The sequence below is a fragment of the Carassius carassius genome, chromosome 28 (assembly GCF_963082965.1).
Source record: "Carassius carassius chromosome 28, fCarCar2.1, whole genome shotgun sequence".
Lineage (NCBI taxonomy): Eukaryota > Metazoa > Chordata > Actinopteri > Cypriniformes > Cyprinidae > Carassius > Carassius carassius.
The window spans coordinates 5,362,895-5,379,598 of NC_081782.1; the positions used below are offsets into that span (position 1 = coordinate 5,362,895).

Below are 16,704 nucleotides of genomic sequence, written 5' to 3' on the forward strand. Positions count from 1 at the left end.
TTTCATAGTCATGAAAATAAAGAAAACTCTTTGAATGAGAAGGTGTGTCCAAACTTTTGGTCTGTACTGTATATATATATAATTAAGGGCACAAATACTAATAATGTGTACCTTGGATATTATTACACGTCTGCAGTAAATCCGGTTGCCAGGGATCACAGGAGGACTAGTTCATTGGGAAGCAAATAATGAGAACATTTGTCATCTTGAACGCTAAAAATACACACATAGCCTATAATTGCAAAGCAAAGATAGTAAACTTATTTTTCTGCAACTGTGTGCAACACATTTATAAGGAAAATATGCTCTATGGGTCATTTCAAATATGTCCACACAGCTCCCTCTGCAGTTCCATATAATGCAGTTCCATCTGTAGCAAATATAACTTTCATTGGAAGTATTGTTTTAATACTTTTGGAGTATTTATCACTCGCACTGAAGGTTTTTTTTTTAGTTTTGTGAAGATGTCTGTTCACAACTATAATCTGTTAGCCCTGCACGAGGCTTGCGACGAAAGTTATTTAGAAAGCATGGTTGTAGCCAGCTCAAAATCTACCAATCCTACTCACACGCCGATTGATAGCCCGCTCCCAAAAAGGTTGAGATCCGTGGAAGAAGGTGAAACTAGTATGGCTATTCTCAGTGCCTTACAACTGTTAACCAAAAAAGTGGATGAACAGACCGAGCTGTTGAAAGGCTTTGATAAGCGTATTGAAGTTAACAAGGGCGCCATCTCTGAGAACAAGGCAGAAGTCTCCGTGTTGCAGAAGAAAGTCGCCGAATTACAGATAGTGAACAGCTCTGTCAAGAAAGCCCACGAGGAACAAGCTCGCTACAAACGAAGATGGAATCTGAGGATGATTGGTCTACAAGAAAAAGACGGAGAGGATGCAAGAGAATTGGTGATTGGGATTTTAACCAGAGTGGTTCCGCTTTCTGTTGATCGGCTACGAGACACGGTGGATGTTGTTCACCGTTTGGGGATCAAGAGAAGTGATGGCACACAAAGGCCCATCATCATTCAGTTCGGAATGAGAAATGTACGTGATGATGTGTGGAGAAAGTCCAAGGACGCGAGAGTTTGCAAAGAAATGCATATTCGGTTCAAGGAGGACTTTTCCAAAGAAGACAGGGAAGCTCGGTCAAAGTTATGGCCGTTGGTTCAAGAGGCTCGGAAGAGGGGGACGCGAGCGTTCCTTAAAGAAGGTTACGCTTTGATTGATAACCGGCGTGTGGACCCCGAATGACTGATTTAATGCCTTGTAGTCTGAGGTAATGTTTGACTTGATGACAAGTGCTTTTCTGGTTTGTTGCAGAGAATTTAAAGGAACATATTCTTCTCGTTCCTGCACATCGTCTTTATTGTTTGGTTTATTGAGGTTCGATTTAATGGTGTTATCATTTCTTTCTTTAAATTGTAGGGGGCTAAAAGATAATTTAAAACGTAAGGCTATTTTTCTTTATTGCAAGGAGCAAAAGACGAATTGTGTTTTTTTACAGGAGACTCACTCTCAGGAAGTTGATGTTAAATTTTGGAAGAATCAGTGGGGGGATTCAGCTTTTTTAGTCATGGTACATCCCATTCTGCAGGTGTCATGGTTCTGTTTAATAGGCTACCATGTAATGTTATGTGCCACCTAAGTGATTCAAAGGGTCATTGGCTTATGGTAGTAATTGAACAAGGAGGTGTTAATTTTATTTTGCTGTGTATTTATGGATATAACCAAAAAACACTGAATAGGGAATTGCTTGTTTTTCTTAAGGAGTCTGTCAAAAAATGGAGAATCACCTATGCTGTTGATAGAATTATTTTGGGAGGGGATTTTAATTTAGTTCATGATCTTTGGTTCGATCGTTCTCCTCCAAAAGCAAATTGTCATTGTTATGAGGAAGTTATTTCAGATTTGATTTCAGATTTACACTTAACAGATTATTGGAGATGGAGTAATCCTCATAAATCACAATTTACATGGTTCAGTTCTTCTAATAAGGCCCAATGCTCAAGACTTGACTACTGGTTGATATCTAATAATCTAATTAACAACGTATCGAAATGTGACATTTCAGTTTCTCCTTTAACCGATCATTGTGCAGTTTTGCTATCCTTTTCCTTCCTTAAATCAGGTTGTGAGCGCAGTGTCATTTGGAAGTTTAATAACAGTCTTCTTGAAAATGAGGGTTTCTGTGAAAAGGTTAAAGAAGCTTTAAAAGATGTTAATGCAATGGAAACGTCACCCCTGAGTAAATGGGAATGGTTTAAATCTAATGTTAGAGGATTAGCTATAGAGACTGGTAAGCAAATTAGCAAATTTAAAAGTATGAAACGGCTTGAATTGATAAATGAAATGCACAAATTTGGCAACAAAACTGATTTAACTTTAGATGAACAGATTCAGCTAAATAATTTACAAGCGAAATTTGACAATTTATACTTGGAGAAGGCCAAGGGAGCCTTCATTCGCTCTCGAGCCAGATGGTTAGAAGAAGGGGAAAAAAAATCTTCGTATTTTTTTTAATTTGGAGAAACAAAGACAAACTAAAAAGAAGATTCAGAAGTTGTCAATCAATGGCTTAATTATTGAAGATGATGATCAGATTAACAAAGAAATAAGAACTTTTTATTGCAATCTGTATAATTCTAAATTCTCCGGTATTGAGTCTTCAATATTTTTCACAAAGATAAAAGAACTAAGAAAAGAGGAAATAGAACAGGATTTCAAATCATATTTGGACGAGCTCCTTAACATAGAAGAACTCGACAATGCTATTTTTATAATGTAAAAGGGTAAATCTCCAGGCTTAGATGGTTTATCGGTGGCTTTTTATCAACACTTTTGGACAGACATTAGACTTTTGCTTTATAATGCTTTTTTAGAATGTATTTCTAGTGGCAACCTTTCACCTTCCATGAAAAGAGGCATCATTAGATTAATCCCTAAACCCAATAAAGATAATTTGCTGCTGGACAACTGGAGACCCATAACTCTGTTATGTAATGACTACAAATTATTAGCTCATGTTTATTCGAGAAGGCTGGATAAAGGTTTGGCTAAAATTATTGATGAATGTCAATCTGCCTTTATAAAAGGTAGAAATATTAATAACCATACTAGATTAATACTGGATATTTTAGACTATAGTGACTTTATTAACACAGACAGTTATATTATGTTTTTGGACTTTTTTAAGGCATTTGACACTATTGAACATCCCTTCCTTTTAGAATATTTACGTTTTCTTGGTTTTGGAGAGGAATTTTGTAGCATTATCAAAATGTTTTACACTGATATTAGTAGCTATGTCTCATTAAATTCTGGTATGACTTCTAGTTTTATAGTGTCAAGAGGAGTAAGACAAGGTTGCCCCATTTCTCCAAAACTTTTCATTTTGACTACTCAGTTATTAACATTACTTATTAATAATTCACATGATTTACAAGGTATTATTATATTTGATAAAGAGTTTAGGTTAAGCCAATTTTCTGATGATACATCTATTTTTTTTAAAGACAAATCTATGGTTGAAAAAACAATTAATATCATTCAAAAACTTTCTCTAAAGCTTCTGGCTTAACTCTTAATTTAAATAAATGTGAATTACTTCCAGTTCATACAAGTGTGGATTCTACCATTAGTAATATTAAAGTTGTTCAAGAAGTAAAATATTTAGGAATCACAATATCTAAAAACCCAATTAGAAGACAAGATGTAAATATTGCCAATCGAATCATTGTTACGGAAAAGTCCTTAAGTCATTGGTTAACCAGAGATTTAACAGTTTTTGGTAGAGTTCTTCTGTCTAAAGCTGAAGGTATATCCAAATTATCTTATCCTTGTCACTCTCTTTATGTCTCCTCCAGCAATATTAGTAAAGCCAACTCTGTTTTATTCCATTTTTTGTGGAGAAATAAAACCCACTATATTAAGAGATCTCCACTAGTCAGAGATTATAATGAAGGTGGAATTAAGGCCATTGACTTTGAGGCACTAGTAGGTGTGTTTAGGATTAAGTGGATTAAAGAGTTTCTTTCTCAACCAAATTCAATGTGGTTCCACATTCCCAGAAGGTTGTTCCATAAGTTAGGTGGCCTGGAATTTCTTTTAAGGTGTGATTTTGAAGTTAATAAAATCCCTCTTAGATTGTCTAATTTCCATAAACAAATCCTTCATTTTTGGAAAATATTTACACATAATTTTACTCCCCATAGATCCACACTCTGGAATAATAGGGTCATTTTAATAAATAAAAAATCATTATTTAAGAGGAATTGGTTTGAGAAGGGCGTTTTATTTGTGACTGATATCCTTGATCACAGTTGTAATTTCCTTAGTTTTGAGAGTTTCAAAGAGAAATACGACGTGGCTTGTACAACAAGAGAATTTGACAAAATCTGTAAAGCCTTTCCTCTTCCCCCTTTTACATTTAATTTGTGGTATTTTAAAATATTATAATAGCAAGCCTTCTCTTCCGGCCCTACTGATTAATGGTCTAGATTTAGTTGATAAGAAATGTAATAATAAGGTAATAGGTTTGGTGTTAAGATCTAAAATATATACAGATTTTAACAAACCTCTGCTGGTTCCTGAATTTCTATCGCAGTCCACTATGGTAAAGGCTGTCTCAAAATTTATTAGATGGCCTGTTTCTTGTCCGTCAAATCAGTCTTGCCCTTGCCTTGTCTTCTTGTCTTGTTTTCATGTTTGGGTTATGTTTGGTTTTGACCCCTGCCTGGACTGTTTACCCCTTTGGATTACCCTGTAATAAATGACTTACCTGCAATTGGTTCTATCTCCGTGCCTCATTGGATCCCGAACGTGACAGAAGGACTCCGTCACACTAGGAACCAGCATGTCATTTTTCCGTTCCCCAGCCAAGATGGTGGAGCGGCGAACCAAGTACCTTCGGCTGATCGCCCTCCGCCAAGAGGGCAATGAAGTGGGGGCCCTGGCTCAGGTGTTCTGGTCCCTGGCCGAGGGCATGGGCTACAACGATGCGGCCCTCAAGGACTATTTTAATGGCGGGCTGGATGATCCAGTGTCTCAGGAGGAGATGGCGCAGTTAGAGACACTGGAATTCTGGGAATTCGTGCGCTACCTGCAGCATCGGCTTCGGTGGGATGCCCCAGCCACTTCTATCTCTTCCGGCGGGGTGGTCGTCAGCCCAGCACCACTGCCCAGGATGGCAACCAGCCAAGCGCCACAACCCAAGATGGCCGCCAGTCCAGCACCACTGCCCAGGATGGCTACCAGCCAAGCGCCACAACCCAAGATGGCCGCCAGTCCAGCACCACTGCCCAGGATGGCTACCAGCCAAGCGCCACAGCACAAGATGGCCGCTAACCCAGCGCCAATGCCCAAATTGGCCACCGTTCCAGCGCCACAGCCCAAGATGGCCGCCAGCCCAGCGCCAATGCCCAAATTGGCCACCGGTTCAGCTCCACAGCCCAAGATGGCCGTCAGCCTAGCGCCACAGCACCAGATGGCCGTCAGTCCAGCGCCACAGCACAAGATGGCCGTCAGTCCAGCGCCACAGCACAAGATGGCCACTAACCCAGCGCCAATGCCCAAATTGGCCACCGGTCCAGCACCACAACCCCAGATGGCCGCCAGTCCAGCGCCACAACCCCAGATGGCCGCCAGCCCAGCACCACAGTACAAGATGGCCGCCTGTCCAGAGTCATGTCCCAAGATCGCTGCTTGCCCAGCGCCGCTGCACAGGATGAGAGTCTCAGCTGACCCTCCGAGTCGAGTCAGGTGCCAGTTGACCCTCCAGAGTCGATTCAGGTGCCAGTTGACCCTCCAGAGTCTATTCAGGTGCCAGTTGACCCTCCAGAGTCGATTCAGGTGCCAGTTGACCCTCCAGAGTCGATTCAGGTGCCAGTTGACCCTCCAGAGTCGAGTCAGGTGCCAGTTGACCCTCCAGAGTCGAGTCAGGTGCCAGTTGACCCTCCAGAGTCGAGTCAGGTGCCAGTGAACTCTCCAGAGTCGAGTCAGGTGCCAGTGAACTCTCCAGAGTCGAGTCAGGTGCCAGTGAACTCTCCAGAGTCGAGTCAGGTGCCAGTGAACTCTCCAGAGTCAGGGCTAGTCACCGCTGATCCTCCAGAGTCAGGGCTAGTCACCGCTGATCCTCCAGAGTCAGGGCTAGTCACCGCTGATCCTCCAGAGTCAGGGCTAGTCACCGCTGATCCTCCAGAGTCAGGGCTAGTCACCGCTGATCCTCCAGAGTCAGGGCTAGTCACCGCTGATCCTCCAGAGTCAGGGCTAGTCACCGCTGATCCTCCAGAGTCAGGGCTAGTCACAGTTGACCTTTCAGAGTCAGGGCTAGTCACCGTTGACCTTTCAGAGTCAGGGCTAGTCACCGTTGATCTTCAAGGACTGAGTCAAGTCACCGGTGATCTTCAAGGACTCAGTCAAGTCACCGGTGATCTTCAAGGACTCAGTCAAGTCACCGGTGATCTTCAAGGACTCAGTCAAGTCACCGGTGATCTTCATGAACAAAGGCAAGTCACCATTGATCTTCATGAACAAAGGCAAGTCACCAATGATCTTCATGAACAAAGGCAAGTCACCAATGATCTTCATGAGCAGTGTCAGGCCAGCACCAATCTTCTGGAGTCCAGTAAGGACACCAGGAAATTACCAGAGTTTCGTCGTCCCGTTGGTCCAGCCGCACGGAGGTCTGCTCCGCCTTGGGGGGCTCTGGTCCTGACCACATGGCTGTGGTGGTCTTCTACTCCGCCCTGGGGGCCTTCCGCCCTGACCCCACGGCTGTGGGGGTCTTCCGCTCTGCCCTGGAGGACTCTGGCTTCGTCCACAAGGACGTGGTGGTCTTCTGCTCCGCCCTGGGGGGCTTCTGTCCTGACCACACGGTTGTGGTGGTCTTCTGCTCCGCCCTGGGGGGCTTCCGTCCTGACCACACGGTTGTGGTGGTCTTCTGCTCCGCCCTGGGGGGCTTCCGCCCTGACCTCACGGTTGTGGTGGTCTTCTGCCCCGCCCTGGAGGACTCTGGCCTCGACCCCAAGGATGTGGTGGTCTTCTGCTCCGCCCTGGGGGGCTTCATGTTGTTTTTTTTGCCTTTTTGTTTTTGTGTTCATCCCTGTCCCTGTTCCTCTCTGTAAGTCTGGCCCTCCGTCCCTCCCCCTGAACCTCCTCCGGTCCTCCTCCCTCCTGGTCTCCCTGTTTTGTGTTTACATTCTGGTGTCTGTTCCCCATGTTTTCCTTTTCTGGCCCTCCGTCCCTCCCCCTGAGCCTCCACCTGTCCGCCTCCCTCCTGGTCTCTGTTTTGTGTCTGTCGTGTAGCGTCTGGGAGCCGCTCCGTAGAGGGGGGGTACTGTCACAGTGTCTGGGTTGTGTCCCTGGGTTTCCACTAGATGTCCTCCTTTCCCACGGTGTCTGTCACCTTATTAACTGTCTGTTCCCTTATTTGGTCACCTTCCTCCTGTTGAGTAATTGATTGTTCCCCACCTGTCTCCTGTTCCCTCATTATCCTTCTGTGTATTTATACCCGGTCTGTCTGAGTCTGTGTTACGGAATCCTTGTTTAATGTCTTATGATTATTCTTGTCCGTCAAATCAGTCTTGCCCTTGCCTTGTCTTCTTGTCTTGTTTTCATGTTTGGATTATGTTTGGTTTTGACCCCTGCCTGGACTGTTTACCCCTTTGGATTACCCTGTAATAAATGACTTACCTGCAATTGGTTCTATCTCCGTGCCTCATTGGATCCCGAACGTGACAGTTTCTCCCAAAGTTAAAGAAACTCATTTTAAAATAATACGTAATATTTATCCAGTTGCTGAATTTCTTAAAAAGCGATTTAAATTCGTGGTGGACGCTTGTGTATTTTGTGGAAAATTCGAGGAAACTGTGGAACATTTATTTGTCTTTTGTCCGGTTACCAAAGAATTTTGGAAAGATATAAAAGATTGGTTGTCTCTAAAAATAGATGGTGTTCCTTTGCTTGATACTGTTGATATTCTGTATTTTGTGGATAATTTGGATCTGTCCGTATCAGACCTAATTAATGTGATGATTCTTCTGTGTAAATATCATATTCACTGTAGTAAATGGAAAAATTCTAAGCCGTCATTTAATTGTTTCATCAATGATTTCAAACTTTTTTTTTCATCTCTCCATAAAATTAAAATGGATAAGTCAGCCAAAAAAAATACTTTGTGACATAACAGAATTTTTACTGTTTTGAGTGTTGTACTGCTCCTTTGTTTCTATAGGTTGTTGTACAGGTTAATTTATAGCTCCCTTGTTATTTTATTTTATTATTATTTTTTTGTTTGTTTGTTTCATGTATATGTGGCTGGGTTCAGTTCTTTTTTTCTGAATATACCCCTTATTGTAATCGTTTGTATTGTTTTTTGTTCCTCTGCTAGAGTATGTATCTTGTTGTTGTGTGGTTCAATAAAAAAAAAAAAAAGTAAAAAAAAAATAAAATAAAAAATAAAGGCATGGCTGAGTAGTGATAGCGAGATCTCGCGATATCTTGGGGGTCTGCTGCGCTCAGCCAGTCAATATGGAAATCGAATCCGAAACCAAAACTGAATTTATCGTAACCAAAATCAAAAAGAACACCACTTACAATAATAATAATACAAAAAATACTTAAAATGTATTCATGATTATTATATATTTTTTAATAAAATGCTTGAAAGAATTTGCTCATACAACCCAATGTATTAGAGCTTAATGTTTTATTTTTTATGCATATTTTATGTTTTAATAATGTGAAACTTGTGTTTGGTTGTAAACATCTGTAGGCCTGTAAGTGAATACAGACTACAAAGTCTGACACAGGCTTTGTATTTGATTATGTTTTTAAACTTAAACTTCCAGTAGGATAAGATCATAATATTTTTTCCCAGTATACATTTCACACTGTTGTCATTTATAAAGTACTATGCTTTATAAGACATTTAAAGGTTTTATCATGAACTGAGTGAAACTAGAGGAAACAATTGTGTGCTATATTGGCCTGATCTGTTCAAATTGTGTGTGTGCTCTCCCATATCATGACGTGTCTAAAGTAAATAATAATGTAAACGTAACACATGGCCATGATGAAATAAAAACAGAAAAAGCAATGGCAGATCCCATATTTAATTTATGCTGTATCTGTATGCGCAATTGTTACGATTTCTTTACTATTAGGTGGCGCTGTCTGCATACTGTTCAAAGCACTCTCAGGATGGTGACGACATGCACAACATTTTGTTTCAATGCCTTAACGCATTTCTAAGAAGCAACCTCACTTTCAGGTTGGAATGTCACTGTCTGAACATAACAATGATTCAATCATATTTAATAGTCAGGAACAAAAGTAGTAGATTTTTTATTTGCAATATTTTTGTTTAAATCAGCTAAAAAATATAATTCATAAACATAAATCATAGTAGTTGTTTGCTTAACAAATCTGAATACATCTGGAATTATAAAAAGATGCAGATATGCATGACAAATGTTTTGTTATTATCAATACAATCAAACATTGTTAATATTTTTACAAACATTGTTTTGAACCCATTTTGCTTTGATTTTGATGTTCTTCAGATATTTCCATAAATGTTGAGTTCACCCATGTTGGCGTATTCAGCTTCATAATCATTGTCATAATCATTGTCCTTATATTTCAAGAAAGAACAGAGAGCCAGACATCAGTCAATAGCTTATTTTAATATTTCTCATAGAAGTATGTTTTCTGCAGCGTAACACAATGTAAATAATGTACTCACAGAGCAGGATTTTGGATCACTGGGGTGCATGTGGAAAACATAAAAATGTTGTGGTTATTCCATTTTAATACCAAAAATATATTGTTATTTTTATTAATATATAAATTAGACATATATGGGTTCAAATGTTCTGTACCTCTTTGGTGACGGCATTCGAGGATTGGAGAAAGGCTTGTTTCCTGACACTGCATCTTTTGACCTGAGAACAGATGTCATGTGTAAGAAAGGAAGTTGATGCTGTGAGTTTTACTTTCTTCTTTACCTTTTGTTTGAATTCTACTAGTTTATTTTAGATTCTGTTTGATTTGACCTCCAAATTAATGCTTTTCACTGCTGACAGCTCCACCATCTGCGTGATTTCTACATGCTGACTAAAAGTAATAAACATCACTAGAGCATTTCATTGTGTCTTACCAGTTATCAAAACCAATTTTAAAATATAATGTTTAAAATAAGGTACAGAAAATAAAACAATTAAATATTATCTTATCAAGCAGCAAAGGAGCAAAAGAATTAATGCAAAAAAGATGATCTTATCTATCTAGATAAGCATTGCTTCTTGTATATCATCCAGTGAACATCTACATATAAGTGATATGCCAACTTAATACACATTTGGTTTGTTCTCAGAATATCTAATTAGCATTTGCTAGCACTTCTCTAAAGCAAACAACACTTCATGCTTAGACAAAAAGTGTGATGTTTGTCATATTCACTGTTTGGCTATTTACACAGCGGAATTTGGCAAGCGCAAAGATAGAACACGTCTCCGAGATGAAATTATATATATATATATATACACACACACTTATGCATTACAATCCTTTCATTTTTATATATTTGGCATGCTTGTGTGCTGCTGTGTTTAATAAGCACATTGTGGACCTGCCTATACTAACATGCTCTTTAAATAACAAAGAAAAAACATTGCGCCAGACTTTAGACCAGGTTTGGTATATGACGCAGTCTATTTTCAGCTCCTTAAAATAGCATTGCGCCAGCAATGCGCCTGAACACACCTATTTTTTAGACCAGCACGCACATGTGCGCACAAATAAATGCAAATGCATTTGCTAATTTAACGATGTGAAGCTGGACAGTGTATGATAGGGCCCAATAGTTGTGTACTGTAGTTTACAGTGGTACTTCCTTTTAATTGGTGTTTTTAACATCATATTTATTTGTGAAAAATACTATAATAACATTGCGTAATCAAGATGTTTTTATTTAAGGTATAAATGTTTATTTTACAGATTCAATGAAGTTAACACCCAATTTCATTACATAAATTGTTATGCATATGTTATTTATGTCATCTTTAAATTAAATAGCGTGTTACGTCCCTGTGGTTGTGCGTGGCCATGTTTTTTCTCTCTCTCTCTCTCTCTCTCTCTCTCTCTCTGACTTTTCTTAGGGTCACTCCCCTCTGGCCTGGTGATTGGCTTTGAGACCTGTCAGTTTCTATCACTGGCGTGACATCACCTCTCCCACAGCCAATCAAGTTTCCCACCTGCAGCCAATCAAGTTTCCCACCTGCAGCCAATCAAGTTCCTGCCAGCAGTTAAAAGGACGCTGAAAAGAACGCGAGGAGGAACTTGTTTTGATGCCACTCTGTTTTTGTTGTTGCTTTGTACGCTTGCTTTCAGTAACCCTTTTGTTTTCGTTGCCATCTTGTTTTGAACATCGTTTTGACATTTGTTTTACTTTATGTTTGATTTCGGACTTTTTGATGGTATTGAGTAAAAGACCCAGAGTAAAGTGGACAGGTAAAATGTCACGTGACTTACATAAAACAACACCTAGGTGACTTGATGTATATACACCCCAGGTAAGAAAGTGAATGCCAACTTCTGTATGTTTTGTTTGTTAGCTAGGGTAAGTAAGTTAGGGCGTTTTCTGACGCTGAAGATTTGACGTCTTTTCTTTTCTTTATTTTATTAGTCAGGTAAGAGGTTTACTTACAAGTTAGAATGAGTTTTGTTTTGTTCTTTTCATTTCTTTGGCTTCACTAATTGTCCCCTTTTTCTCTTGGGTTATTTATTTTTCTGAGATCTTTTTGAGTTGTAAATACTAATTATTTCGCCTTCCTTATATTCACCATTATTACTATTACACATTTTTGTATACTTATTTTCATTTAATGTATAATAAATCATTTTTCTTTCACCATTAGTTCGTTACGTGTTGTCTCTTGTCACCCCAATCACACCGAAAAACTATCATGACCTCAATGTTACCTCTTTTGACCTTAGGCCATAAGAGTTCGTAACATAGCGTGACATCTTATAGGCCTACAGTATATCAACATTATTTCGCCCACCCTATTCTAATGGCAAACAAAAAAATCCATATCGATTGACCTGACTATTATCATGGCTATTATTATTATTTTCAATTTTATTGGGTTTCTGAATCCACTTTAAAGTCTATAATATGTACAAAGTAAACTCAAAGATATTAATTTTCTTTTTTTCAACATTTCAACAGCAGCACTATAAAATATTTACATATGAGATTAAATACTGTTGCAGAAAAGCGCAGAATAATATATATTAAAGCAAAATCATTTTTGGCTTAGTCATGCAGCCTTATAATTTATGTTTAATAATTTTAAAGTAGAAAAATTATCAAAATAGAACACCAATTGAAAAAGATCCAATACATTTGTTTACGTGTGTCATGTGACCAATAACCACCATTAGAGCATCATGAATGTGTTGTTAAATTATTGAAATATAAACTTAAGATAACACAGGGTAAATATTTCACCTCTGAGGAGTTTAGCATATATATATATTAATAATAATAATAATAAATAAATAAATAAAAACCTTTAGGAATGCCTGGCCCAAAGAAACAAAAAGAAAACATAAAGAGCTACCTTTGTCTCTTTTTGTATACGATGACTCCAGCAAGTATACAAGCCAGAAGGAACACAAGTGACGGTGTTAAGATGTAAAGACCAATAGTCTTCAGTCCAATGAGCAATGGGTCTGCCTCATGATGGAATGGAGATATAAGGAATAATCATTGTTATTAGCACACAACTTATGATATCATGACTGATCTAACAGGTGTAGCAATATGAGCTACAGAAAAAAAAAAATAAATACACCAATAAAGAAAACAATGATGAGACAATATGCTAATACTGTAAATCACTCACATTGCACATTTACGACAACAGATGCCGTAATTTCTCTTCCAGAAAAATTTGCAGTGCAAGTCAATTTCTTGCCATGGTCTTCTTTTGCACCCAGAAAGGTTATGCTAGAATAGCTGATCTGATCTAAAGCAGAAAGTGATTTGTTCCACTCTGTGACCTGCATGTTCTCATAGTTCCATGTGATGTTTGGATTCTCATTCTGGCAGGAATGGTAGACGCTACAAGTGAAGTTCTTTGGGATGCTCTCGGTGACATCTGCCAGTTCAGGTTCAATCGATATGTTATGATGGACACCTGAAATTGAAATTAAATCTTGTAATAGGTCCAACTCTGACATTAAAATTGACAGTACACAAATCAATTTATATTTGTGTTTACTCACATTGTACACGTAAAACAACAGAGGTTGTAATTTTTCCTCCAGAAAAATTTGCGGTGCAAATCAATTCCTTCCCATGGTCTTCTTTTGCACCCAGAAAGGTTATGTGAGAGTAGGTGACCCGATTTAAATCTGAATGTGTTTTGCTCCACTTTGTAATCAGCATGTTCTTATAGTTCCATGTGATGGTTGGCTCTTTCTGGCAGGAATGGTAGACGCTACAAGTGAAGATCTTTGCGACGCCAACTGTAACATCTGCCAGTTCAGGCTCAATTGTTATTTTTTGATGAACACCTGTAATTAAAATAGGTTCCACTGTGACATTTAAAGTAAACTTACAGCTAATAGCACACATATCCATTCATATTTGTGTTTACTTACATTCTGCAATTTTGTCCTTAGTTGCTGTCACAATTATTCCACCATAATGTGTTACTGAACACTGAATAGTAAAGCGCTCTTTCTTTACGACACCTGTGCGTGTCAGAGTGGTTTTCCACAGGCCGTCTTTAAAAGAATCATGACTGGTTTGATCAGATCCTTCTATACCGTTCAGAGTGATGTTTGGTTTGCTGTATGGACATGTGTGGAAAGTTGAACATACTACTGTGTTGGTGTCTCCAGTCCTTTTACCTCCAGAAATACTGAGGCTGGGCTGCTGAGGACTTGCTACAAAAAGCAGAGAAATGTAAAAAAATAGGCAATTATATAGGAAATCAAGCAAATTTAGAAAAAACAGAGTATTTATGTACCATCAACTTGAATTGTAGAAGTGACATCATAAAATGCATAGGTTCTCTTTCCAACATTTTCAGGGTCAATCCATGTGTATAATTTCGCTCCGTGATGGGACTGTTCCAGGTTTTTAATCAACAGACTGCAATCCCAACTTGATGGGTCACCATATAAATCAGTTTTCCATCTGAACTTCCAAATAACATCATTGGGATTCCATGGATCGTAAACTAAAGGATAACCTCTAGAGACGTACTGATACCACACAACTCTAAGTGGGTTTACAGGTGGGTATGATGTGTAGTAGAAAGAACATGGTATGACCAGACAGGATCCTCTGAGACCGTGTATTAGTTTTGGCATCCTCACTTCCCAACCAAAAGCATCATAGAGCAGAACAACTGTGGGATAATAGTTTGAGTCATTAATGTCTGCTTTTTCATTTATGCTTTCATTTTAAGCATTTCATTTGCCTGTTTTCTGTTGTTTTCTGTTAGTATAGGACACCATAGTACACTAAACTTAGTAATTTACATTGTGTGACAGCAGAATTAGCTTTATATGGCTTCTATAAACATATAGTGTAAATATGTATGGCTAGCTGTTATTATATGATAAAAATGGAAAATAGTCACACGTACCTTGAAAAAGTAAAAAAAGTGATGTGTTCATGTTCCTGTGTGAATACATAAACAAAAACCAAAGTTAAAATTTAATATGGTTAAAATTTACAGCATTACATTACTAGGTTAGTACCTAGTTATTACATAGTTATTGTAATTACTATAATAAGTACATAGTATGTACATGGGGAACAGGACTGTAAAATAAAGTGCTACCCACATTTTCCTGACACTTTGTGCAAATTAAGGGAGTAACTTCTTTTGACATGTAAGCAGTCAACAACTTATATTTGCAAGATAAATGTATTTAGAATTTTTTTTCATAAATACATTAAACACAGACAAAGATGAGAGGATTTGCAGATGTGCAGTGTCTGTTGTCTTTTTCATATTAACAGAACAGAACATGGCTAAATATTTCATAATCCTGTGATAAAGTCACATTAAAATATCAAGCGTTGTATTATTTTAGATGTGGATAAAACCTGGAGCACAGCTCATTCAGTCAAACTGACAGATAATTATTATTTGTTGCTCAGTATATTATTTGAAATGATTTGTTTCAGTTATTTTGAATGGAAGCTCTCTAAACCAGAAGTACACTCATAATTTAAAACACAGTAGACCCTGTCATCTTCTTCTTAACATACTTAAAATGTTCATTCTTACCTTTCCAGTAGTAGTTTTCAGTAGTAGAGGACTAACAAAAGAACCTATTACCAAGAAGGGAAAATGTAAAATAACAGAAGTGAAAGAAAGAAAGGGAAACTCATCTGGCCATCAGACCAATGCCCAGCAAGATCAAAATATATCTCTTTGGTCTTGTTCAAGGAAAGTGTCAGATTTTGTCACAACAGTGCACAAATATCACAGTCAAATATACAGTGCTCTCCACTAATATTGGCACCCTTGGTAAAGATGAGTAAAGTGAAAATAAATCTGCATCATTAATATTTGGGATCTAAAAATGTAAAAAAAAAAAAAATTAACCATTCATTGAAGAAAAACAACTGAAAGTAGGGAGAAATCTCATGATGAAATTAATGTTTTCTCCAATGCATGTTGGCCACAATTATTGGCACCCATATATTCCAATTCATATACACCAGGGTGACTATGGGCATGACATTGCCCAACCATGATGTCCTGTTCTACATGATTATAAATATGAGGAACACAAAGGCCAAATTCCCTTAATCATGTTTCTCATAAATCATAATTAATCATAATCATATTTCAATAATAAATTTTTGATGTGCAAGAACAAGATTGTTAAGCTTCACAAAATAGAAAGTGGCTGTAAAAAATAGCTAAAGCATTGAAAATCCCCATTTCCACCATCAGGGCAATAATTAAGAGGTTCCAATTAAATAAATATGTTCCAAATCTGCCTGGAAGAGGACGTGTGTCAATATCGTCCTAATGCATGGTGAGGAGAAGCGTTTGAGTGGCTGAAGAATTGCAAAGATTAGTAGAGTCTCGGGGTCAGAAAGCGAAAAAACTATCAAACAGCCCCTACATCACCACATGTTGTTCTGGAGAGATTCAATAAAAATGATCCTTGCTGAAAAGCTCCAGCATTTTCAGTTGACAGACATGGCTGGAACTTCAAATGGCACCAACTTCTATGGTCAGAAGAAGAAGAAGAAAAGCTTTTTTAAAAACAAAGCTACCAGATGGGTATAGTACAAGAAAGGAATTTTTGAAAAGGATAACCAATACAGGTGTATTTGCCCATATTTACCAAGGGTGCCAATATTAGGGGAGGGCACTGTATTTCCTGAATATAACACCATAATTTGTGACTGTGATCAGTTTTGGTTTAGTTTTCATGGACTTCTTGTTTGTATTCCCCTGCTTTGCAAGGCTCCATTTCTGGTTTCTCTGTTCCCGTTACTCACTTGTTGTCATATGTGACCCTGGGACTAAAAAAATATACATCACCTGAAAGCTGTATAAATAAGCTTTCCATTGATGTATGGCTTGTTAGGATAGGACAATATTTGGATGAGAAACAACTATACGAAAGCCTGGAATCTGAGGGTGCAATAATAAATAATAAT

The 16,704-nt window shown here is 38.3% G+C and overlaps 1 protein-coding gene across 1 annotated transcript; it reads right to left on the reverse strand.

Annotated features, from left to right (window-relative positions):
- Positions 1 to 9,314: 9,314 nt before the first annotated feature.
- LOC132107766 (sialoadhesin-like) lies at positions 9,315 to 15,565 on the reverse strand. The gene is made up of 9 exons (XM_059513962.1): positions 15,311 to 15,565; positions 14,660 to 14,694; positions 14,036 to 14,419; positions 13,665 to 13,952; positions 13,287 to 13,577; positions 12,905 to 13,198; positions 12,620 to 12,731; positions 9,875 to 9,937; positions 9,315 to 9,757 (listed from the first exon to the last, which is right to left on the reverse strand). Exons 2-9 carry the CDS (start codon positions 14,688 to 14,690, stop codon positions 9,688 to 9,690), a joined length of 1,533 nt encoding a protein of 510 aa, XP_059369945.1. The 5' UTR covers positions 14,691 to 14,694; positions 15,311 to 15,565; the 3' UTR covers positions 9,315 to 9,687.
- Positions 15,566 to 16,704: the final 1,139 nt, after the last annotated feature.

Excerpts from the sequence above, each read along its gene's own strand:
- LOC132107766 (XM_059513962.1), bottom strand. The coding sequence starts at position 14,690 with ATGAACACATCACTTTTTTTACTTTTTCAAG. Across the intron at positions 14,420-14,659 it reads ACTTTTTTTACTTTTTCAAG|TTGTTCTGCTCTATGATGCT; the intron begins GTACGTGTGACT and ends ATTATCCCACAG. Across the intron at positions 13,199-13,286 it reads TGTTGTTTTACGTGTACAAT|GTGTCCATCATAACATATCG; the intron begins GTGAGTAAACAC and ends TTTCAATTTCAG.